This window comes from Bactrocera neohumeralis, chromosome 5 (genome assembly GCF_024586455.1).
Source record: "Bactrocera neohumeralis isolate Rockhampton chromosome 5, APGP_CSIRO_Bneo_wtdbg2-racon-allhic-juicebox.fasta_v2, whole genome shotgun sequence".
In the NCBI taxonomy this organism is placed as follows: Eukaryota; Metazoa; Arthropoda; class Insecta; order Diptera; family Tephritidae; genus Bactrocera; species Bactrocera neohumeralis.
The window spans coordinates 22,527,416-22,554,582 of NC_065922.1; the positions used below are offsets into that span (position 1 = coordinate 22,527,416).

The window sequence follows — 27,167 nt, forward strand, 5'->3', positions numbered from 1 at the left end:
ATAGGACAATGGTTCCTAGGGAGAGGCTAGCCTTACTAAGACGTTTGCGTAGCGCATGTACCGATGGTGGCCCAGCGCTGACCAGGTGCTTTTTCTTGCTATTTTCACAGTAGCAAAGACTTTTCCTATGGAAATCTTGACAGAACGCCAGTTGTATGTTTATTGAAAATATCGAAAAACAAGAAAAAACGTCAACTTCGGCTGCACCGAAGCTAATATACCCTTCACAGGTGCATTTCTTTTAGTAACTATGTGTTCAGTTTGTATGGAAGCTATATGCTATAGTAATCCGATCTGAACAATTTTTTCGGAGATTATATTATTACCGTAATCCATGTCAAATTTCGTGACGATATCACGTGAAATGCGAAAGTTTTCCATATAAGCCCTTGATTCCAACCGTTCGGTTTGTATGGCAACGATATGCTATAGTGAGCCGATCTGAACAATTTCTTCCGATATTGCATTATTTCTATGAACAATAACTCATACCAAATTTCGTGAAGATATATCGTCAAATGAGGAAGTGTCCCATGCAAGCATTTGATTAAGATCATTCAGTTTGTATGGCAGCTGTATGCTATAGTTAACCGATCTGAACAATTTCTCCGGAGATTACATTATTATCTCAGAAAATAACCTGTGCCAATTTTTGTGAAGATACTTTGTAAAATGTGAAAGCTTTCCATACAAGAACAAGAACTTGATTCCGATCGCTCAGTTTGTATGACAGATATATGTTATAGTGGTCCGATATCGGCAGTTCCGACAAATGAGCAGCTCCTTGAAGAGAAAATGACGTCTACAAAGTTTCAAAACGATATCTTAAAAACTGAGGGACTAGTTCGTATAAATACAGACAGACGGACATGGCTAAATCGACTAAGCTCGACATACTGATCAATTATTTATATACTTTATAGGGTCTCCGACGCTTCCTTCTGGGTGTTACAAACTTCGTGACAAACGTAATATACCATGTTCAGGGTATAATAACTAGCCCTAACCGTTGAATAGTCCACTTTTCTAATAAAAAAATCAGGTACTTGATTCTTAAGAAGCCAGCGCCACCTTCAAGGGGTTACAGTTGGGATTCGATTTTAGAAATTGTGGACGGATACACAAGTATTAGGATTGTATAAGTATTGATAAATATAGTTTCTGCGGCAGAAAATAGTAGAATACATATATTTTTGGCCTATCTCGACCTAGACTCCTTACACTTCGGCACGCGAAGGTTGATATCAATTATTCCAAACAAATCTATTTCGCTGATTTATTCCCACAACATTTGACAATTTTTAATATTTAATTCCGCTTGCTTTATCTTTCTGTTTTTGCGGTATGCTTTTCTTGATATTTACTTCGCACCCCCTAAACATTTTAGTTACACAGCCTCTGTCACACAGCGACCTCTGTGTTTGCCACCAACGCAGCATGCACATTATATGTCAGGAAGTGAGATAGCTTTGATGATCATTTGGCAGTTTAACTGTACGATTGGAACCAAATGAACTGAACTGAGTTAAGGTATAGGCAACAACTGAAACTGGGAGAGAGCAGAGCGCTATCTTCAAAATATCATTTCAAAACTAAGAACCGGCTATAGAGCGCCGTTGCGGCTAAACGCGTCATGAATGCCTGCAACAAACGGCGACGATACTAGTCGCGTTTGAGTTACGTCGTGGTTTGGTTGCCAAAAAAGCAAAAGAAAGGCGAATATTAAGATAAAGTGCAAGCATATGTACATGTGTATAAATATATCATGCTTGTGCTAAGATTTTTACGCAATCAGCAATTAAATTAATTAGTGGCAACTAGTATGAATATTACAAGTGAACGCGTTGCAAGTGAATTTACGGCCACATAATCAAACGCGTGCAGACGTTTAAGCTATAAATTATATTTATAAAAAACAATAGAAACTTTGAAAATAAAATGGCTTTGGAAAATGCCAATACCATTCCAACCTCGGAGGTTGCGCATCTGATTGACCTCCATCTGGGTGACTTGTGTGAGCAGGAACCCAGTTGGCAAGTGGTAGACTCGCCGATTTCGGGTCGTGGCATATTTGCGCGTCGTGACATCAAACGCGGCGAATTGATATTTCGCGAGCGCACACTGCTCAACGGACCGACGGCCTCCAAGGACACGGTACTTAATACCTGCGCCGTCTGTTTTTGCCTGCTTGACGAGGACAAAGCGCTCTGCGCCGCCGGTTGCGCGCTGCCAATTTGCGTCGCTTGCCAGCAATCGGGCGCGCATGATATGGAGTGCAAATTGTTTCGCTACTGGGTGCCCAAGGACACGACGCGCATAGTTCCCTATGCGCTGCGCATACTAAGTGTGATGCGTTGTTACTTTTTGTGCCCCGAGAAACGTAGGCTACTGCTGGCCATGCAGGCGAACCCTGATAAATACTATAAGCGTGAAGTGGAACGCGCCGCGGAGTGTTTTGAGAATTTCCCGAAAGATAAGGAAACACTGGGATTCTTCTACCGCACGGTTAGTGTATACAATACAAACGCGTTTGAGGGCCGCAGCATTGTGGACGGGCATGAGACGAGCGTGCGCGCGCTTTTCGCATTGGCAGGACTCATGAATCATAACTGTACGCCGAATGTGTCGCATCACTTTGAGAACGCGCAAACGATTGTGGTGACGGCCGCGCGCGATATAGCGCAGGGCGAGGAGATTACCGCCACATATACCAAAATCTTGTGGAACACTTTGGCGCGTCAACTCTTTCTGCGCGGCACCAAACACTTTACTTGTAGGTGTAAACGCTGCTTGGATCCGGCGGTGAGTTATGAGGAAAGCAATTAAATTTTTGATTCAACTGTGAAATATTATAAGTTGTGCAAGTGTGTGTGTGTGTGTTTTCTTAAAAAAACATTTGTGTGGGCTGGAATTAGCTGAATGTTTGCGAACACAAATATCAGATTAGAATTTTATAAATCAAAAAAGTGTACGTGTGTGTATGTATCTTAGTAAAACTACTAAATATTCATAGAAGCTTCCGTGAGTTCCAAATAATGGCAAGCATATACAAAATTTTTGCTAATATTTCAAAAAGAATGACTAAGAAAGCTGATAATTTATGATACCGGCGGAATTTGGAAAATTTTCAAAAATTGCTAATATTAAAAACGAAAAATGTTTAATACTAAACTAAGTTGAAACATTTTTATAAAATATTATCTAATATTCTCACAATAAGTCTTCATATCAATCAAAAACTTCTTCTTTCGACATCACACAGTTCATTTATCTTGCTTATACGCCATTCTATCTCAGCATCTCAGCCATAGCAGATAGAAAAATTAACACCACAAAACAAATAGAGCGCGCAATGCAAAGTAAACGAGCACCTGTTGCCGACTCTTTGCCATGCATGTCAACAATTTGTTATTGTCGTCTCCATTCGTCGTTTTCAGGCTTTTATTGTCTTCAAGCGGTAAAGCAATACTGATTTGTCGTGTGGCGCATGCCATAGCAACAAATATGTTTACAGTCAGTAAGCTAGCGCGCACGATCAAAATTAATTACCGCACAGTGGGTTAAGATATAGAAATATTATTTTTTGACAATTTTTTTTAAATTTGAAAAGATTTTCGGTAAACTAAATATATAAAATAACAAAATAAAAAAATGGAAATTTTTTAATGTAATTGTTTTAATAAAATGTTTTTGTCCGAATAAAGTTATTCATCCTCCTGAATCATTTGCAATATTTCAGTTAGACTATTTGAAGTGCTGAAGTAATGCTTTAATACATAAGTATCTTCTCCAAAAAGTCAAAAGCAGCGTTTTTGGGAATTGGAAAAAGAACTACTGATCATTTTTTGGAAAGATACATTTGTAATATTATTATTATACAATTTTTCGAGTTGTACGCGATCTCTGGCAACACTAAAAAAATGTACTCCACTGCTGTAGTGATTTCGGCCACTCAGTGAATGAAACCTAAATAAAATATTGTCTGTACAATGACATACGGTCCAAAAATGATATCTTTTGTCTTGCTAGAATTTGATTTCGGATCAGATAAAAAATTGGTTGGTCATTGTACTGAGAACTACAGGGTTTTCCAATAAGAGGGATATGACTTCTTTAAAAACAAAACAAAAAAACTACATTAATTTCAAGGAAAGCCAAATGTTTTTTATTTAGTCATTTATTTTTATTTTAAAATCGATATCATTAAGCTCTGAATATAACATCATTCAAATGGCCTCCGGGACTTCTTTTGCAAGAACGAATTCGATTAACCCAATTTTCGAGTACTTTTTCCACTAAATAAAGTCGTATGTCATGAATAATTGAATATTGACTTATAAAGTTTAAAGAGAGTAGTGTAATGGTATTAAATCTCAACTTTTTAGAGGCTATACGATGTCACAATTTCTTGAAATAATCGAATCTCCAAACTTTTCTCGCGATAATTCGGTCGTTGCACGTGCTGCGTGGCACGTAGCTCCTTCTTGTTGGAGCTAGATTTTGTCGTGGCCATAAAAAGTTGGTTATCATCGATCTATTCCGCTCCCCATTGACAGTAACGGTGTCACCAGCTTCATTTCGAAATAAGTACGGGTCGATGATTCCAGCAGACCAAAAACCACAACGGACTGTCAATTTAGGTGAATGTAATAGTTATTCATGAATAGTTTGTGGATTTTCTTCGCAACAAAATCGACAGTTTTGTTTATATACCACACTACTCAGATGAAAGTGAGCCTCATCGAAAAAGATGCCTTTCATAAAAAAAATCGTTGTCGTGACAGCAAATACACGTCTTTTACGGTGCTCCAATGGCTTCAGTTCTTGAGTGAGTTAAGCCCAAATCCTTTCTCAAAATCCCCGAGTAACCAATCAAGTAAATTAGAAAAGTGTAGGTTTGAGAAAAACTTGTTGAAAGATAAACCAATGGAGCTGATTGAGATGAGCAGCTTTTCTTTATAAGACTGTAACACAAAAATATTTGAGATAAGTCACAGGACACTGAACCCTAATACCATACAGACGGTTTTAAAGGTAAACCACATATCAACTTCGTCATTTTACGCATTTTTGGGATGAATCTAGTAATTTTCAAAAACTTTTGTGAATACAAAAAGTAAAATCTTCAGCCAGATTGTACCACAGGGAAATTAGCTTTAAACTAGATGTATAAAACTGGTTCAACTGCCCTTTCTGTTAGTCACTATAGTTATCCCTATATTATCCGAAAACGTATCCAAATGATTACGGCGATAATCTAATCTTCTTCTAGAGCCTTACAGTTTGTCAGCATATTTTGCACAATTCCTTCTAAATTTGATACTTACTGATTACTTAGGAGATTTTTGACTGTCAACGCAAAACTTTCCAACTGTCAATTACCAGAAGTTTCTTAACTTTGATAAGATTTGTATCTTTTGGCAATTGCTGAATCAAATATTTTATGTTCCAAATGTCACAAAAACAATATTTTTCCACGTCCAGCGCCTTGACATATTGTTTTATCATTTCAACTTGATCATGTATCAGCTCAATGATTTTAGAAAACAACTTTGATGTAGTTGTTTTACCATCTTTTCCAAATACCCATATATCGGTAAATCTACTTATTAATGGATGTGTAGAAGTAAATGGGTATTTGGCGACATCATTGCTTTCGAGTAATCCATGCGAATTATCTTTGACACGGAAGTCAAGTAAATGGATTTTTTTATAATTTCGAATAAAACTTTAAAATTTTCCTCACAATTTTTGTCCTTTTGAAGCCTGAGAGTGGAGATCAGGTGATATTTGTTTGCTTTAAAAACGTGCGCAGAGCCCTAATGATAACTGGAACACTAAATTTTTATTACTAACAAGTTGATTATTATCAAAATGTTAAGGATGTAATTATCTTAAAAACAAGAGGACATTGAATATTTTCATGAATAAGGTCGTATTATGGACTTGATTGCATTAGATTTAGGATAAACAAAATTTTGTTTTTGTTGAGTTGTGTTACCTAATATTTCAAGATTAAGTCTCGATAAATAAGTTTTTTTTTTTATTCAAGTTAAATTTACAATCTGTCTTAATGTTAATAGACAATAAGTAAATGTGCTGTTAAGGTACAAACAAATTGTGAGTGTTACTTCATTAAGTGACCCTCTGTTTAGTGACAGTATAATAAAAATAAAAATCCAAACTACATACATACTAATTTACAAAATTATTTGCTATTTTCTTTATGTTAAAATAACATAATCATACACTAGTTTGTGCTAAAGTTATGTATTTGAATTAAGTGCATGCGTGCTGGTTTACAAGTTTAATATGTCTTTTCTTTTTAACCTTGTTGTAGTGGGTGCCTGTAGTAATGCCACTGCTAAAGGATTGGGATGGATCTCTAACCTGATTTTGTATCTTTCACTAAACTTTTTTATTTCATCTTTCACTTTGCATATTTTTAAATCTCTGTGAATAGTATGATTTGAAACATACCATGGAGCTTTTGTAATTGACCTGAGAGTTTTTGATTGAACGCGCTGTATTATTTCAATATTTGAATTGCTTGCCGTGCCCCATTAATAAATAAATAAGTAGAAATGAAAATCACTAAAGTCGTGATAGTTTCATTAGGAAGGGCAAATAAAGTTCTTCGTTGGCTAAATGCGGTGGTTTAATTCACAAGGTATCACTCCCAAGTAAAGAATTGTTATGCCTACACTAGGTTCCTTCCACAGAAGTAGGATAATTTATAAGATGTCAATAGGCTGATGTACTTCACTTCATAATATTTCCTTGAAAAATGCTGACATTTTTTCGCGTGAAAATAGCGCTGAGTTCAGTAAGTCGATCAATCCCGCAAAAAGCTATATATGATAACCGTTTTATAGGTCAGAAAAGAAGCTTTCCTCAAAAAATTTAATTGAATTAGATAAATAAATAAAAACTATATTTGAAATATCAAGAGACAAAGTGAGAAAAATCTTATTCAATAGTAAAGAGTTTCACTGTGAATAAAATCGCATGCAATACATTTTTAGAAAGAGAGAGAATGTGAGAAAAGAGCGCAGGCATGAAACAATTGCGAGATTCTTACGCCAAACCCTCTGACACATAAAATATCGCATGCTATAAAATTCTCACTCTCACTTTATCGCACCTCATTCGATATGCAAGATAAAAATAACAAAGTAAAAAGCATCGAGTAAATAGAAAATATTCGTGTTTATTAATTTGCGTGCAATTACACCATAATAAAAAGGGCGCGTGGTAATAAAGAGCGACATGTTGGCATATGTACATAAAGTAGTTAAATGGCCTTGAACGCATGACATATGTGTGTAAAGAACGAATTAATAAAGAGGAAACACAATAAAAGTGCGGAGTGCTTTATACCCAACTATGGCAACGGCTTGCACTGAAATAAAAGTGAAATATCATATGTAAATATAGTTATACATAGCTGTGTGAGTGTGTGTGTGTCGGTATGTGTGTCCGCGTACCACCACGTTAATGTCACCATATGTCGGGAAAGCATAAATAATAAAGAAAAACGAACTATTACGTTGCGTATACGCCGCATATGACAGCATTGAAAGAATTAGACATATGTACATATGCATTATGCCTACAATAATAATAACTTGCAGATGTCATAATATTATTACAATATACCTAAGTCTCATTGTGACATAGAAAAGACAACGCGACCGCAATCTAATGAAAACTTTGTACGCGCTAATTTGCGGTAAAAAGGCACAAATGCATACACGTTCGTCACGACTGTCCACAGCCATTGAAATAGCTCATTTGTTTGTCATATGTATGTATGCACAAATGTTGCACTCAATAACTGAAGGAAAACGAGACACGTGAGAAACATTGCCACTGTCGTCGTGTGAGTGCATAAAGCGGCGTCGGCCAATTGGACTGTTGCTTGCATCTGGCCGCGAACAAGCGGTGCAGCAACAAGCGACGCGAGAATATTAGCGCTGTTGGTATACTAGAAAGGCAAGGTTGGAAATAATTTCGGTAACACTATACTTATAGCTGAGGTACCCTACTCTTATAATAAATAGTGATGCTAGTTTTGTATATTTGAGATTGCGGTGATAACAAAAAGTATTGGAAGTTCCGTATAGCAATTTTTAACTGAGTTTATCAGATTTTTAATGCACATTATAAAAAGAGATTCGTCAGAGATCCATGCGATTTTATATCTTAGATATACGACCTGTTCAGTAATACTAAGTTAAATTTGCCGTAACTCCAAGTTATTCCAAAATTGGCTTGGACAGTTCGTCTACCTTTTCGCTGTTTGGCGCCAATTGAAAATTCCAAGTGTAGCCAGGTCCTTCTGACCTGGCCAGCGTAGCCACCGTCTCTTAATTGTCTATATCTCGTACAGCTCATCGTTCCATCGACTGCGGTATTCGCCGTTGCCAATGCGCAAATGACCATAAATTTCCGCAGAACCTTTCTCTCGAAAACTCATAACGTCGACTCATCAGATTTTGTCAACGTCCATGACTCTGAATATTGATGAGTGACTTTGCTCGTCGAGTGAGAAGTTTACTTCTTACTCAGTCCGAAAAGCACCTGTTGGCAAGAGTCATTCTGCGTTAGACTTCGTGGCTGACATTGTTGTCGGTGTTAATACTAGTTCCAGTGTAAACAAAATTATCTACGACTTCGCAGTTATGACTGTTAGGAGTGACCTGGGAGCCAAGTCGTGAGTGCGACGATTGATTGTTTGATGACAGGTGATATTTGGTCTTGCCCTCGTTCACTCCCGTCCCATTTGGTTGGTTTCCTTATCCAGTTTGGAAAAAGCAGAAATAACGGCGCGGTTGTTAAGGTTAATGATATCGATATCATCGGCGTACGCAAGCAGATGTACAATTCAGCTCTGCAGCTCGAATTATTTTTTCCAGCAGTAGGTGGAAGAAGTTGCACCTCGTTTGGTATCAAACGGCTCAAAGAGGTTCTCCTCGATCGTGACGGAGCATTTGGTATTGTTCAACATTAGTTTACACAGCAGTATTAGTTTTCCGAGAATACGCTATGACTGGAACATAGCAGCTTAAAGGCACCTCCTTTTCGTGGTGTCAAAAGCATCTTTGAAATCGACGAAGAGATGTTGGGTGTCGATCCTTTTTTCGCTAGTATTTTTGAAGACTTAACGCATGGTGAATATCTCGTCAGTTGCTGGTTTTGCAGGCCTAAAGCGACACCGATAAGTTCCACTCAGTTTGTTGACAGTGGACCTTAATCTTTCACACAACACGCTCGATAGAACCTTAAATGCGATGTTGAGGAGGCTTATCCTACGGTAGTTGACGCAGATTGTGAGGTGTTGTGGATTGGACAAAGCACACTTAAAATCCAATCGTCGAGCATGCATTCGTCCGACCGTATTCTACAAAGAAGCTTATGTATACCCATTATCAGTTCTTTGCCGCCGTATTTGAATAGCTTGGCCGGCAATCCATTGACACCCGCCGGTTTGTTGATTTTCAGATAATTTCTATGTCATCTTCTTCATGGTCGGGCAATGGAACGTCCGCCCCATCGTCATCAATTGGGAAATCGGGTTCATTGTCTCCAGGTGTTATGCTTTCACTGCCATTCAGCAGGCTGGAGAACTGTTCCCTCCAAAAATTTGGTATGCTCTTGGCATCCGATTCCTAGATCACCTCTCGGGGTTCTACAAGGGTATGCTACGGTCTTGAAATCTTTTAGTCGCCACATCTTTTCGAAGATTTGATTAAAGTGGGTTGATAGTTCTAACTTCTTAATTATTAAAAATGTCTTGCTGGGAAACAGTAATAGCATTGAAAACCGTAAAATCGGCCTTGGAATTCAATAATCTAAAACTTTTATTAACAAGTAGTATTTTTGATGTCTACTCTATTGAATTCGGAGCTTAATTGCTCTCCACGAATACATTACTTATTATGAACTTGCTTCAATTAAGCTATTTTTTTAGTCGCAACACGAACGTCGAGAACCACCAAAGTTGGATAACGCTTTTGGACCAAATATCACACATATATCAGCACACTATCTGACCAAATTTTACTTGGACTGATTCACTGGGACATTAATAAAAAACTCTTTCCTAGATTGGAAAAACCCTTTTTTATCTTCTTGAGAAGTTTGATCTTCATATGCCTATTCTCTATGGTAGTATAGACTTGTCAACTGTTTGTTACCATGGAAAAAAATTTAACAGCCAGAATCATGACTACGGGCTGCAGAACTGTTTTGTTGCAGAAATGCTTTTGGGAGTCTACATTGTCAAGAAAGTAAGTATTTGAGGGAACCAAGCATTAAATGAAAGCCGTGAAGTCATCGAAAACTTGCCTCGGCGAGTCGCTTACCACTTCTGTCAATGATGAAAGAGAAAAATAACAGAGGATCACAACGTCTTTTATGTATTGGCGCAAGACATTTTGGAAAATGTTTTAGGCATGAAGGTGTCAATGCTAGACTCGTACCAAAAGACCTGAATCTTTTGCGAATACGGCGTCGAGTAGCGGTCGCAAAAGAGATGCTTGAAAACGTAGCTGAGGACCCTAAATTCGATTGATGACGAGACGCAGGTCTAAGAATATGCCGTCGAAACTATTCAACTAACGAACAAACCAATATTTTCTGGAGGTATTGAAGGCCAAACTTCAACGAAAGCTTATAACAAGTGTATAGAAAATTTAATTAAGAGTAAGCATGCTTATATTGACTTCAAAGTATTCTATTTTGTTGGAGACAGCAAAGATTTGTACTAAAATACGTGAAAATGTTGTTTTTTTATCAGTCCGTGTAAAATTTAATCAGAGGGTATATATTTACCTTAAAGTAGATACTCGTATAATATAGACCCCTAAGGCTTAACTTTCAAGCATAAGCTGATTGAAACTGATTTTTTCAGGGGAACGCAGTGAAATAATGCTAGCTAAATGTTCGATGCGGCATATTTCAACACTCGAACTAAAAACCAATCATCTATTGCAATCAATAAAAAATGTAATGTAAGGCAAAACTTTTATTCGATATCACAATATTCACTTTCATATATTCGTATAGTATAGTATAGTATGAGTTTTAATCTCAATAGTTTTAGCTTGCTGAAAAATCGAAGAGCGATCACAACACAAATGGGCTGACATATAAATATGAGTGTAGGGTATTTGTGGCAATCTGCAGCGTACAAGAGTGTCAACCGGAAGCGTCAACGCGGCGCGCGGCGGGCTGGTGCATATTTTCATGCATATTCAATTGCGCTTAGAAGCGCGTGTGGTCCCCACATTCATACGACTGAATTTGCATCTGTGTGCACGTATGTAGGTGTGTGTGTGTGTATTTATATTATTTACCTTTTCACATTCACTTCCAATGCTATGCTTGATTCGCCATCAGCAAACAGTCAGTCAAGCATGGCTCTGACCGGCTCGGCCGTTAACCGCTAGCCGGTTGACTGTTTGAATGCTTGACTGCTTGACTGCCTGACTTGCCGACTTGCCGACTGGTTGACTGGTTGATTTGTGAGCGTCGCTGTTGCAGGCAAACGAGCAACCGCAAAATTTATGGTGCACAACATCACAGGCGAGCGATGTAGTGTGGCGTACGCTGGCGAATGAAAGAATGGAGGTCAAGGGAATCGCTACATTAATCATCAAGCGCTTGTTATGAGCAAAATTTTGCGCATTGGCGGCGGCAAAAAAAAGCGAACGCATTGGGAATTCTTTTCTTTACACACAACACAACGCGACACCATATGATGACGGCTTCCTTGCTTAGGCGACTAACGAATTTACGAAATGAATGAATGAGCGGGCCAGACCACTGCGGACCAGAGCAACGCTGACTGGGCAATGGTAGTGTCACGGTTGACAACAATTTGAGCCAGAATGAAAATTTTGCTGGCGTGACGTTTCGCACACTGCTGAAAGATAGCTACGCTAAGATGGGATGTTCGTGGTGCAAATGTTTGAGAATGTGCTAATGTTGTTTGGGCAGTTATAGAGATGACCCACAAGTGGCTTGTGGAAGCCATATGGTAGGGTAGAAGTGTGTGTTCTATGCAGCTGACTATTTAATCAATCAATGTATGCGCAAGGGAATGTCAATTATAAAGAATTTTTGTACATTCCAATTGGCTTTTCAAAAAATTGTCTAAAAAGTTTTATATCTATTTCGAATGGCTGATGATTTCGTTGCCTAAATTTGTTATAAACAAGAAAAATAGTTAACTTTGGCAGCAGTGAAGCTGTAATACCCTCACAAGTGGATTGTTTATGCCTTAAAGGGGTAAAAAATATTTTAACTTGATCTTAATCGATCAGTTTCTATGGTAGCTATATGCTATAGTGAGCCGATCTAGATGATTTGTTTGGAGATTACAGGGTTTCCTTGATTAATAATTTGTGACGAACTTCGCGAAGATAACTTGTGAAATAAAAGATTTTCCACATAAGGTATTGATTTTGATAGGTCAGTTTATATGGCAGCTATATCCTACCGTGGTGGGACACCGGCGGTTCCGACATATAAAGTGCTTCTTAGGCAGAAATGGTCATGTGCAAAAATTCAGATTAATTTTTCAAAAACTGAAGGATTAATTCGCAAGTATTTAATTGCGAGTGATTTGAAAACAAAACTGTCCATGAGACTACAGAGTTTGTCCGGAAAGTAATAGGACTGATTTTCTTTCGCCGCGACTGTACTTCGGAGCGTGCACGCACCGACTGGATTCGGTAGAGGGCGTTCCTAGCTAACGAACGAGCGGCTGAGCAGTTGTCTCTGAGCACCTGGGTAGTCAGGACAGACCTTTTCGCTCGATGTGTGGGAAGAGGTCGCTGATGAAGACCGTGCTGAGAGACCTGCGACTTCGACAAATACGAACAATGTGACTTGTGTGCGCAAAGTTTTGAACTCAGACCGTCGATTAAGTATTCGTTTAATTAATTGGTCAAACCGTCAGCGACAAGTTTTGCGTGGAAGTCCTCAAGACCCTTAAAAGAAGGATCAACAACGCCCCGTCTCATATCGCCTTTCTTGTGAACGGCTTCCTTGCCAAGGCCGACCTCCCAACGCTTTCGCAGGCGCCATACAGCCGAGATGTGGCCCCTCCGGACTTTTTTTGTTTCCTTGCCTGAAAAGGCCGATGAAAGGAGATCCAGGCATCATGCACCTCGGCTCTCAAGGCTACAGGGCAAGGGAAGGAAGTTTCATTCAATCAGGAGATAAAATTTGATAAAACTATCCCTTAATTTTCACGCAAGCTCATCAAGCGTTGGTTAACAACCAGCATTCGTGCAGTTGCGAAAGTCTTTTGGCCAAGAGTAAAATGTAAAAGGTCTATTGAAGTGCAAGCTCTTAGCAAGACTCACGTCGCCGCAATGATAGATGTTCCAACTGGACACAGTCCCAATAGCACCGCGTGATGTTAAAGACATTTAGGCACTTTCTTCTCCACTCCACTCCACTCGTTCAGTTTTATCTAGACTATGGTTGAAACATCTAGGTTGCCTTACTTTTAATGAACCCAGTGAGTTGGCAGGAATTAATACTAGCCGCCTCAATAAATTTTTGGCAGGCTCTAAGTGTTTAGACGATATGCGACGGTGCTTTCGACCCATACCTAGGAGTTCTAGTCATCGCAACGGACAGACGTCTCTAGCTGTCCAAGTGAAATTATTCGTAGCCTCACAAGAAATCAGTTAATTTAGCTGTAGGTTTAATTTTGGCGGGATAGTATTACTCATATAGTCGAACGAAACAAGGTTACGCGTAAGTTTGCCTATATGTATTCATTCAAATATACGACGCATAAGTTAAGATTGATCATGTCAATTATTAGAAATGAAATTTGGCGTAAAATTGGATGTGACCGAAGGATGTGGTGACTAAGCGAGTTGGTACTCTATGAGATATAGCCTTCAATAACTGGGAATTTTGCAATCGCCTTTCTCACTTGCTATATTTTGTCCATAGTTTTGGATAAACCTGAATTGTCTTTTTGTTAAAATCAGTCTTTTCAAGTATAGTAATTTATTCAATATTTTCCCCATAAATACTCACGTCAGAGCATGTCAATGAGACAATTAATGAGTTCCATACGTCACTTAAAAATTTTGAAACTCTAACCACAAAATATCGAGCGCCACACACATAGCAAACAGTAATTGGTGTAAAGTGTTGCAACCGGCGACGCGCGCCCTTTCAAAGACCACCCACAACAACTGGCATAAACTTGTATTGAATTTCATAGCCGGCAAAAGTGCGCTAAAAGTTCAAAAACAGCAACAAGCATGCTCATTTATATATATGTATGTGTGTATACAGCAAAGCGAATGAGACAAAATGGAAAATTACGAGTCAAGTCGCAAAAGCATATAAAAGCGAACAAAGTGCATATTGCTTGAGCAGAAGCAAATAGCAAAACAAACTACACAAATAATAAAAAGTGCATATGTGTACGTTCGCAGCTGTTGCGCGCACAACTTAGTGGAGACACGAACCTGCATATACCGAATTACGAACTACGTTGAGGGCTACATTTACAATTTATAGGCAAAATGCCGCATTGATGACGTATGAGCTAAGCGTTGCGCTGCAATTGCTGCGCACAAGGCTGTCGTTGGCGCCGACGTCCATATTGCTGCGCCCGCTGTTGGCGTTGTCCACTAGCGAAGCGCCTGCATGTGGCGCTGGCCAACGGTGTCACATAGACGCAAAGTGGCAACAGTATGACGATGTCAACGAAACGTTGCACATGGCGCAGCAATAGCAGGCAACAAACAACAGTGACAGCTGCTCCATGTACTGGCGTCTGGCGGCAAGTCGTGCATTGGTGAAGTCTCTTCGCCACTCTACTACACAAGCGTGTGTGTGTGTGCACAAACAGTTGGCTTTTGACGACACAGTGCTTTGGTATTTTTACGCATAATCGCATGGCGGCGTTCGTAGCGGTGCGACAAAATTCATAACATTTCGCGTACAGCGCGCGCCTGCCCAACGCGTGGCGACTCGTTCGCTTTCACGCGTTCCACTATTATTGCGGTGACAATAGTGTGGTAAACACAAGTAAAAACAAAAGCAAAGAACACAACAAGCGCTGAAAACAAAAGCAGATCGTAAACTTATTTAGTTGCGGTCGGCGCGTTTTGCCGCACACAACATAGTACGCGTTCGCATTTTGCATTGTACGGACCTAAGGCGGACGCTCCGCAAAATTGTTTTAACCACAATATACCCACAACACTAATAACTTGAACATACGCAAGGTCGTTAACAGAAACTTTTCTTGTGTGCGCGTGTGTATGTGTAAATAAGCCTAATAATTAATAACATTCCATAGTGAAGTGAGTGCGCGTTTGCCGCATTATGTCCACGCCCGAAGAGCTGGCGCGCCTTGTCGCCATACACCTGCGTGATTTGCAGGAAAGTGAACCGAATTGGACTGTCGCGCATTCCGATGTCGCGGGACGCGGTGTCTTCGCAAAGCGCGACATCGCCGCTGGTGAATTATTATTCCGCGAATGTCCACTTGTGGTCGGTCCTACGGCGCGCAAGGGCTCCATACTCAACACCTGCGTTTGCTGCCACAAGCTGCTCGCCGTCAAGGACTTTCTCTGCAAACATAAATGTATGCTGCCCGTGTGTGATGCGTGCGCCGATTCAGCGCTGCATCGTGAAGAGTGCGCGCTCTTCCAGCGCTGGCAGCCCGTGGAATTGAGTAAATTAGCGGATATGTGTAAAGATAAGAGCGCTGGACCGCCGCTGGTGAATCCCTATTCGTTACGCATACTTACGGCGGTGCGCGTATTCTTTCTCAATCCAGAGCAGCGCGCGCTCGTCGACGCCATGCAAGCGAATGCGGATCGCGGCTATCGGCAGGAGATCATCAAAGCGGCGCAGAGTTTTCGCAAATTTCCCACAACAGATAAATCATTTATGGACAATCTTTTTCGCATTGTTGGCGTATTGAATACGAACGCATTTGAGGCGCCATGTCGCATTGGCGAACACGAGACGCTCGTGCGTGGCCTCTTCCCGCTAACGGCGATCATGAATCACGAGTGTACGCCCAATGCGAGTCATTACTTCGATAATGGTCAATTAGCGGTGGTGCGCGCGGCGCGTCATATACCCAAGGGCGCGGAGATAACCACCACGTATACGAAGATTCTCTGGAGTAATCCGACGCGTGGCATTTTTCTCAAAATGACTAAACATTTTGTATGCGAGTGTGCGCGCTGCAACGACAATACGGTGAGTGTGGAAAAGTGTGGAGAAGGGTGACTAGCTGGTAGTGTTCTCTGTATTGCTGTTGGTGTTGGTTATTTGCTGGTCAAGGTGCGCGACCTTACCTGCAATACTCGTATTGCTCTTGCCCAGCCATTGTTGTTGCTGTTGCAGTTTTTAACGCTGACATTGGCAATGAGACTAATGAGATTTATTTGCGTGACTGCGGCAACTGCAGCAAAGGCGTGTGTTTGCCCCTCTGTGTGTGCGTAGAATTTATTTGTAATTCAATAAAAAATGTATACATATGTTAAAGGAAATAGGGGAGAACTGTGCTGTGTGTGGAAAAATGCTATTATTCCATTAAATTTATAACTTAATGCGACTAAGAATTTTCCTTATCAGATTTATGGAGGTCAAAGCTTTTTTTAAATACATTACTACTTAAAATTTTTTTGCTTGGAGCTGTTTTGAGTTTAAGAATACTTACAGCATTTTGTGAAGCAGGAAAATAATATTCCGCTTTTAATATAAAATTTTAGTGTAAAAATATAATCCTAAAATTGAAATCAATGTGAACGCAGCGATTTCATTTCAACTGTTTTACCTGAGCTTAATTTCATTATACCATAGAATCTAACATTATTGAAACAAGAAAAAAACATCAACTTCGGCAGCACCAAATCTATAATACTATTGATAAATCAAAAACTATTCCTTACAAGGACTTTTTTGTTTACTATATATTTTATTTGCAATCTATCTGAAGACAATCAGCAGATTTTATAAATGTAAGAATCTTAACCCGATTGTTTGTGCTTTAGTGAGACTAATCAATATATTCTTCAATAACATAATGTGCGAAAAATATTCTTAAACTGCTTAAAACCTATATGGAAGGTCTAAACCGTGAGTTCGTTTTAAACCTCTAACATCCATACTGTTGAACAGTAGATTTATTGCCAGTAAGACAGACTATTTTGATTTCGTCTTTAACAGAAGTTACTTTTAAGCCCTTGGAAACGACTTCTCAAATTTACTTTCAGTTTCGTAAATATTCACCGGGACCCATATGAATTTTTCTGTGTGTATTTTTTAATAAATTCGCATTAAGAAAATAAAATACAAAATCTATTTTTTGAGAATTCTAACCCCTTAAGTCTTTGTGGATTTCGAAATTGCTTATATACCAAGGAGCACTTACAATGCTTCTTAAAGTCTCCGATTGACAGCTTTGGATGATTTCCATGCTGGATGTACTCGATGTCCAACATTGCAACTGCATTGCATACGTTCATATTAGTTTAAAGACTGACTTGTCTAACTTTTTTTAAAGACTAAATTGTTATGGTTTTTTTTTGCTTCAAATTTGAGCTGCTTCAATTTTTCTTTTGTGTGTGTCTTCCAAGTGAACCTTCTCTCCAAATAAAGACCTAAGTATTTGACAGTTTCACTTTCAACTATATATCAACTAGAGCCATTTAATGATACGGAGAGACATATTTCGGTTCTTAATATAAATGTTATTTGAACGGACTTTTGTATGTTTGCATCTATCTTTAAATTTTTTTAGTAAATTCTCGACAATATTAAGTTGTTCTTGTAAATGATGTGAGATCTCATTATGGTTAAACTTGTGGCAATCGCGTATCGTCAGCATAAGTTGCTGCTTCTAAATCAATGATGACTGGCAGGTCAACTGTAAATGGTATATATATAACGGGATCCAAGATGCTACCTTGCGGAACTTCAGCTTCGATCGAATACAACTCAGAAAATGCATCTTTTTCTTGCACACAGAGTTTACGGCCACTTAAAAATTACTTTACAAGAAGATAGTAAGGCGTCATTTTTTATTTTATAAAGGAGCCCTGGATGTCATACATTATACGTATAGAATGTTGGTTTACCGTCTATAAAGACCTCTGCACAGTATTGCTTGCGGCCAGTTTGTATAGCAGTTATATGCTACGGTCGTTCGATTTTAACAATTTTTTCGAAGATTGTAGCTATACTTTGCATAAGAATCTATGCCAAATTTCGTGAATATATCTTGTCAAATAAAATAGTTCTTTATAAAAGGACTTTAGCTTCGTCGATCAGTTTGTATGGCAGCCATATGCTAAAGTGGTCTGGTATTAGCGGCTCCAACAAATTAATAGCTATTAAGAGAGAAAAGAAAGCGTGTAAAATTTAGTCCGGTATCTCAGAAACTGAGACACTAGTTCGCACATATACAGACAGACGGATATGGCGAAATCGACTCAGCTCGTCACGCTGATCATTTATATAAATATTTCATAAAATTTCTAATATCGGAGAAAAACGAAAGAGTTTTTGATTTAAATTTTGATAATATTTTTCGTATCTGCAATACTTTAAGAGGTTTGACATTACTTATCGAGAAGAGATCGTTGTCAGAAAAACGCTTAAAATATGATTTTTGACTTGAAGACACTCAAGGTATTGCTATAAGTATTAACTAATATTGCATTTATGAATATATACTATTATAGAAGAGGTATGTTAAATCCTAACATTTTGTGTAGTAATACCAGAAGTTTTTTACCCTTAACTATCCATTTCCTTTCTACGATCCAACACCTTACTAAACTCAAATCAGGCTTTGACTTTGTTCACAAAACAGCTCTGGAACAAATTTATCAATTATTTTAGCTCCTCAGGGAAAAAAGTAAAATTACAGTTATTTTTGGAATGAGATGAAGGACAAAATATTTTATATTAAAATTCCCTTAACTAGATATGTAAAAATAGTCTTCTTTATTGGCGTAGACATCGTATACGGTTATAGCCGCCTTTACTATTCTCATCCGAGACTGTTTTCTTCTTTTCATTGGTAGTGTTTTTTTCTAGGTGGGTCTCAAATACAGCGCACTACCACTTCTTACTTTAGCTTGCCTTTAAACGGCTGTTTTTTGGCTACCCATAGGATAGTTAAAAGAATTGTTTCTGGCCATTCCCAAGTGAATGGCGCTCAGAGATCTGTTCTCACTTGCGTGAACTTCTACGCATGGCTCCATCCTCAAGATATGTAAACGTACTATATATAAAAGTATACTTTAGATATCGCTTGTTTAAACCCAAATATAATCCAATTTTTATTCTTTAATCAATAATAAACTTTCTGACAAGCATTAGTCAAGAAATAGTTAAATCGTTTTTTTATCACATTGAAGAGTGCAACACGACGAAATTTGCTTACTACCACGTCCAGTCCTAATCTTACACCATTTTGAATTTTTTTGTTTTACAGTAGCACATGCATCAACAGAGATATCATAAAATTTAATACTATAAAAATGTTTATTTGTGTTTATACACTTCAGAAATAATCGAAACTGAACTATATCTTTTCAAGCCTCCAGCTACCGTATATGAGGGCTCCCTTGCATAAACCCGACTACATATACAGCTATATTAATAACTTTAAGCGACCATTTTTCTCTCATAACAATGTGAAAATAGTGAGATTGTTATTTTCGACATTCTTTTTTTAATGTAATAGATTCTCACTTTCATCAAATGATGAATGTTTTGCAGAAACCTCGAAAAATTTCACATCCATCTAATTCCTTCTTCAAAATTCGTAAAAATTTCGTTCCTTGTTCGACAATATTTTTGGTGAACACCGGAAAGAATTTTTATGAAAAATATCCCGCTAGATTCTAGAATCATTTTTATTGACTGAAGTTCTAATGAAGTATTAAATAGAGGAAGAACTGTCTTACATCATCTCTTTAGTAGGGACGTTATGACATGTTATATAAAATCTTTGATGTATTTTAAATGATAAATCGATAGTACTGTGCGACTTTGGTCGAAACAAAGAGAATACACTGTGTGGGGGAAGCTTGAGTAGAAGAACAGTTTCTCTAATATAACATGAGGGTATTCTTTTATTATTTTGTTGTTCGCGTAAACTAAAAAGTAATTCATTTCGAGGTTCCCTACTCTTTTAAAGAAAAAATATAGAAACTTCAAATCTAATAAGGAAGGTTTAGTAGCATTCGAAAGAACATTCTTTGGCATCTATTTTTTAAGATTATCTCTGCTAAATGTTTACTGCCGCTTCGTTTCAAAAGGTCTATCCTTTAAGTCTAATTATCGATGACTCGTTCGAGCATTTCGAATGGCATCGCCAGTGATGTCTTCACCAAGGCCTGAATCGAAGCGGGATTGTCCGCAGACCTTATATATCCCCACAGGAAAAAGTTTTCGGTGATATCACACGGTATTGGTGGACAATCACCGGCCCCAAACCTTGGAATTATCCACTCACCGAAATGTTCTCTGAATAAATTGATTGATGCGATATATGTGGGAAGTGGTGGCGTCTTTTTGAAACCAAATGTCCCGAGATCACGAGTTTCAATTTCAGGCACGGTCGCCATTGACGATTACGTTCTCACCGGCATCATTTTTAAAGAAATATGATCGACGTTGGTTTTTGTGGATAAAATTACAGCTCGTGAATCTCTTAAGGTTGCTTTTCGTCCCACATGCGGCAATTTTGCTTCTTTACTTACCCATTGAGCCAAAAATAGGCCTCATCGCTGAACAAAATTTGGCTCGAAAACGTTGGATCTTCTTGGAACATTTTACGAGTCCATGAAGCGAAGCGAAGTCGATTCAATTCTTGCACAATCTGTATTCTGTTCGCTTTCAATTTAATTTATCAATGTAAAATTCGCCAAGTCGTTCCATACGTCAGTCCGAGATGCTGCGGTCAACGCCGAATCGACTCTCCACGATCTTCGTATTGAAAAAAGTACTTTTAAAGGCTTCACAGTTGCTTAAAAGAATGGGCATTTGAATGAGGAGAGAAATTCGGAAATCTGGAATCTGGAAATCCCACAGTAAGAAATATCAAAACTCTGGTTGCCAACCTACATATATATGAAAATATATATAATATATTGTAAATATTTCTACAATTTACACAATCTTTTATAGGATTTACAAATTTCAGAATTCTCAGGCTTTAGCGGCCATCTGCATAAATTTCGAATAAAAACTCAAAGGTCAGAGCAAACGTAAGAATACTCATTAAAGCAACGTTTGCCCCGTCATATACATATGTACATACATATATATACCTATATAAATATATTGAGTATATATAGTACATATATGTATGTATAGAGTACATGGGATATATGTATGTACATATTTACATGCGAACAAACATTTGTTCCCTCACATATTTGTACTTTGTTTTATTTTTTTTTTTGTTTCTCTTCTTGTTCTTCTTCGTCTACCTTCTGGTTGCAATGTACGTCCAATATGCTAATTTATTATTCTTAAGTACTGCTGTTGACAACGTAATTTCACGTGGATGTAATGTAAGGGTCTGCTTCCCTCTAAATAAATAATCCATTACCGAAATCAATAAGCAAATGAGTAGAAAGAAGTAAACATGAAAAAATTACTATAATTTGTGAGAAAAGTACTTTTCGTTGATGAATAATAGAATTAATTAATTTGTCGCACGACTTAAAAAAAAAAATTTTTTCCAAGAATATACCATGCAATACATTCATACATTTGTTCTACCCCGCTTGAGTAAAACCTATAATAATATAATAAATACGCAGAAGCGACAATTTGAAAGTTCCCACTTAGTTGTCATGTATTTTCTTTTTCAATAAAGGCAAGAAAGTTCGCTGTGCTGAAAACTAAAACCGAAATTATTTGACAAGCAAGAAAAACAAAGAATGAAATGCCAAGAACTTTTGTGGTTGAACTTTTCTGAAATGAGAATTAATTACTTTCCAAAAATTATTTTGAATGAGTCTTTTAGTCTAAAAATAGCTGCGTGGCGCTTTCAGAAGCATACTTATAGTATATACCTTTATATACATATACCGACACGCGCATTTTGAAAAAAATTATGAATTTCTTGGGTTGGCGGCAACTTAATTGATGAATGTAGCGCACTTGCCGAGCAGACAGGCACGCACTACGGTCGCGACACTAATTTGTACAGTATAATTGAATTATGGGGGTGAACACTCATATTCTTACAAGTATGAATTAGAGGAACTTGTATGTGAATACTTTTTTGAGAAATTTAGGTTTTGATACTTAAAGGAAAAAAATTTTAATAATGACACCTATACGTAGATATATTTTGAAGCGATATTTTTACTAAATAATTTGTGTGCATATACATATATAATAATATAGAAGATGTAGTACAACGAAACACATTATTTTTTCAGAAGATGGCTTTAGTAAACTCTAGCTTGCGTTGTGTAAAAGCGATCAGACGCTAAATGACATTAGAAAGGTAATATTTCGTTTTAAAGAAAATTTTCTGAACTATCGTGATTGCTTGACTCAGTATTGTTTGATCAAACTTCAAATATGGACACCAGTAAAGAGAAAATGCGTCATGTTTTATATAGCTTTTCTTCGATAACGGCGAAACGCACGCTAAGAAGCTGTTTTGTATAGTGTAAATATCGCAGTAAATACCACTTCGTCGATCCTATCCTGATAAATTTGATGCAAAAGATAAAGGCCGATCTGGAAAATATCGAAACAATTATGAAAATCGGGTAGTCCAACAGTTTAGTTGTGATTGAGCTTATATTCGTATTGGTATTGTACTTCTTCACAATAATTGACGAATCCCATAAATTTGAAGTCTGCTGAGATGTTAGTTAAAACTTTAAACAACGATCCACATGGTGATTGTCAAACCATTGATTAATGTAAGAGACATGAAATATAAAGAAAAAGTAAAGTATAGCATTATTTAAATTGCCCCTAAAATACTTCTTTCTTTTCTATCATAACGTATTTATATTAAATGACATGACATAATTCAATCGTTATCATTAAAAGGTTTCTACACCAACTTCTTACTCAATTGTAAATATGAAAATTCTAAGTTCTGACTTACCCTACAGCTCAACGCTTTTCTGTTAGATAAAAATGTCAGCAAACACAAAGCCCTGACTAATCCACGACCGACCGGTCCAAGAAGAATGTAAATTCTTTCCATTTAAACATTTCAAGTTATACAAGTATAATATATTAACTGACTTCTATTGGACAAACTTTGGAGAGCAGTGAAATGAACGAACAGCTGCTATAAAACCAATAACTGGACATACATATTAAGCTGGTTTCCTTTAAATCAATACGTTGATAAGAGTGATTAATTAAATATTTTCCTATATTATTATTTCCTTCTGAAATTCTTTTTTCTTTCTTTCAATTAATTTGTGATGCGATGTTAGTACCACTGGTATAAAAAAAAGCTACGTAAGCGAATCTGTTGTTGTTGTTGTAGCGGAGAAAACATTCCTGCGGTAATTTCGTGGCATGGTATCGAGTTGACAGTCCTTCTTCTTCTTCTTTACCGGCGCGGACACCGCTTACGCGATTATAGCCGAACAACAGCGCGCCAGTTAACGTGGTTTCAGTTGGAGATTCCAAGCGATTCTCCATCTGGTCTTTCCAATGGAGTGGAGGTCTTCCTCTTCCTTTGCTCTCCCCGGCGGGTACTGCGTCGAATACTTTCAGAGCTGGAGTGTTTTCGTTCATACACACGACATGACCAAGCCAGCGCAGCCGCTGTCTCTTAATTCGCTGAACTATGTCAATGTTGTCGTATATCTCATACAGCTTATCGTTACATTGAATGCGATATTCGCCGTGGCCAACGCGCAAAGGACCATAACTTCTCAATTGCCTACTCAGTCCGAAGTAGCACCTGTTGACAAGAGTTATTCTGCGTTGGATTACGAGGCAGACATTGTTGTTGCTGTTAATGCTGGTTCCAAGATAGACGAAATTATCTACAACTTAGAAGTTATTAACAGTGCCTTGGGAACCTAGTGGTTTGTTATTTGATAGGAGATATTTCGTCTCGCTGTCGTTCACCGCCAGACCCATTTGCTTTGCTTCATTATCCATTCTGGAGAAAGCAGAACTAACGGCACGGATGTTGAGGCCAATTATACCAATATCATCGGCATACGTCAGTAGCTGTACACTCTTATAAAAGATTGTACCTGCTCGATTAAGTTCTGTAGATCGAATTATTTTCTCCAGCAGCGGTTCAAAAAAGCGCACGATAGGGTTGACAGTCCTTGGCCGGAAAAAATCCGGGTCCGTTACGGTTACTTAGACCCGACTGTTAAGGGAACGGCGTAAGCGAATTTCGTGTGTTGAAAAAAAAAGCTCAAGTTCTTATGGACGATTTTGGGAGATCTTACCTATGTCTCTAATGTTGTCTCTGGGAAGCTTTACGACAATTGCAAAGTTTAGTTGTAAGGAGACATAAGGAATGTCAGTATATACATACGTCGATAACCAAACGGTAATTAGAGCAATAATCTCACAAAAGTATTGCGTAAGAGAATATCCTTAGAAGCAGGGGAAGCTGTATGTACTTCAAAAATTCAAAATAGTCTCTTTCGGCTTCAATACAGCTTTTTGCACGGTCCAAAAGCATGTCGAACGAGTGTTTTAGCTCGTTGGTCGGTATGACCGCCAGTATGCCGGTGCAAGCCATTTGAATGGCCTCTACGTCTGCATAACGCTTTTCTTTCATGGACAAATGCATTTTTTCGAAAAGAAAGAAGTCGCACGGTGCCATATCAGGCGAATACGGGGAGCCGTTAATAGGAAAAATGTGATTTTTGGTCAAATAATCGTTCAAAAGCGTCGATCGATGAAACATCGCATTATCGTGCAACAAACGCCAACTTTCATCTTCGCGATATTCGTGCCGAACACGTCGAATACGGCACACCAAACGCTTCAAAACTCCAAGGTACAATACGGCATTAACGTTTTGGCCGGGTGGAACAAATGCTTTGTGGACAATACCCATGGAATCATAAAAACAAATCAGCATTGTCTTCACTTTTGATTTCTCCATGCGCGATATTTTGGGTTTCGGCCCGTCCGGTGCCTTCCATTTAGCACTCTGGCGTTTCGTTTCGGGATCATATTGGAAACAACACGTTTCGTCACCAATCACAATATTGTAAAGGAAGTTTTTGTCCTTTTTGACCTCTTTAATGATGTCCTTCGAATGTTGGATTTTGAGTAATTTTTGGTCATCAGTCAATTTGTGCGGAACGAACCGTGCACACACCTTTCGTAAGCCCAAATGTTCGGTGAAAATGCGTAAATCGATGCTTTTGAGATGTTAAATTCCATTTCCATGAATTTCAATGAAGATTTCGACTGGCTTTTGATGAATTCCCACACAGTTTCGATGGAATTTTCGGTGATCACGGATTTTGATTGGCCCACATGTTGATCGTCATTTATGTCCTCACGACCACTTTGAAAACGTTGAAACCACTCGTGCACTCTGCTACGGGATAGGCAATCATCGCCATAAACTTGTTTCATTAACTGAAACGTTTCGGTAAAAGTTTTATTTTAGAACAAAATTTAATGTTGGCTCTTTGTTCGAAGCTCATTTTCGCACCAATAACTCAAACACATACTGACACTTCCAATCTATGAATTGTCATGAAATTCTCACTGGACAATCGATAGCAGATTCTAATGCACCAGTCGACATACTTGTATAGATGACGCCACCAGGGGGCGTCTGTTTAATTTGAAACGCACCTTGTATTACTTTTCGGACAAATCCTGTATGTACGCGTATAGTATCAGTATAGGCAATATGCTAATTGACTCAATTAAAGTACTGCATAAACCCACTTCATTAAAACCCCCTTTTATCGTGTGATGAACTGTGAATGCTTGGCTTGAAAAGTGAAAGCGAATTTTAATTGATTATTTTTCTCACCCTCCGCAATACAAAATATGATAATGGAATGCAAATGAAGAAACTTAATGCGACTTGCGTGTGTGTTCGCTTGCTGTGAGAAATAATATGATATCACTTTGAATGCTTCATGCTAGCAATTAAGGGAACACCATAATTAATTGTTATTTAATTTCACTTTCACTTATTTAAAATGCAAATCTTTACAGGAGAACGGCACTTATTTGTCTGCACTCTTCTGCCGCGAACAAGGCTGCAAAGGCATCGTCATACCCGAACACACGAAAACCTTGCAACCGGACTGGCGTTGCCTCACGTGCGATACCGTTGCGCCACACGCAAAGATGTCACGCTACCAGGACTTTGCCTTGAACACGATCAACAATCGCATCAACACGAGTACCGTGCACGATTTGATCACTTTCATAAACGATATGTGTCCGCGCTTTTGCCCGCCCTCCAATTATGTGCTCGTCGAGGCGAAGTTGAATGTGATTTGGCGCATGCAACGCTTCAAGGGCGACTTCACCGAGGAGGAGGTGCGACATCGCGATCGCTATCGCGAGGAGATTTTGGAGATATTGGAGAAACTGGGCGCCGGCGATTGTACGCTGAAGAAGCTAATTACCAATGAGATTCCGTAAGCGGTGCGAGCGAGTGGAGCGCAAATCGCTTGATGCGCGCGTGTGAAGAGGCAGCGGAAGCAATCAAATGAGTTTTTGTATTTATTGTGTTGTTAGTGTGTGCATTTTTATGCTATTTAATACTCCAGTGCTACCGTAGCGCTCATATGTATCATCGTTGTTGTACTGTTTGAGAATTATTGTAATTTGTTAGCGTTTATCTCGAATAACTTTTCCAATTCCTTTTATTGTCGCATTATTCTACGTAATTAACGCACTGCAAACCTTTTCGCTTGGCCGAATGCGTGCTCGTTCCGACTTGTCAGCGGAAAATCGTGCAATTATTTACGCGTCAATTTATTTATTACTAAATAGTTGTATCCTCAAATTTATAAATCTCTAGAATTAATGTTTACTACTGAGTCTGAAATAAATAGTGAATGACTAAGAGAATTATTTAAATAAACACAAATAAAGAGTCGCTGAAAAGCCGAAAAAAAAAATAAATAAATAAAATACATAAA

General features: G+C 38.3%; 1 protein-coding gene and 1 long non-coding RNA gene across 3 annotated transcripts in view; one reads left to right on the top strand and one right to left on the bottom strand.

Annotated features, from left to right (window-relative positions):
• LOC126758135 (uncharacterized) overlaps positions 1 to 14,210 on the bottom strand; it is a 32,212-nt gene extending 18,002 nt beyond the window's left edge. Inside the window, exon 1 of the long non-coding RNA XR_007666824.1 lies at positions 14,068 to 14,210. This is a non-coding gene — a long non-coding RNA (uncharacterized LOC126758135). The remainder of the gene's footprint in view (positions 1 to 14,067) is intronic.
• LOC126758133 (SET domain-containing protein SmydA-8) lies at positions 1,684 to 27,167 on the top strand. 2 transcript variants are annotated; one of them, XM_050472204.1, is made up of 2 exons: positions 1,684 to 2,802; positions 26,230 to 27,167. In XM_050472204.1, exons 1-2 carry the CDS (start codon positions 1,939 to 1,941, stop codon positions 26,662 to 26,664), a joined length of 1,299 nt encoding a protein of 432 aa, XP_050328161.1. In that variant the 5' UTR covers positions 1,684 to 1,938; the 3' UTR covers positions 26,665 to 27,167. The 2 variants fall into 2 exon arrangements, with proteins under 2 accessions (XP_050328161.1, XP_050328160.1); XM_050472203.1 differs by lacking the exon at positions 1,684 to 2,802 and adding an exon at positions 14,736 to 16,260.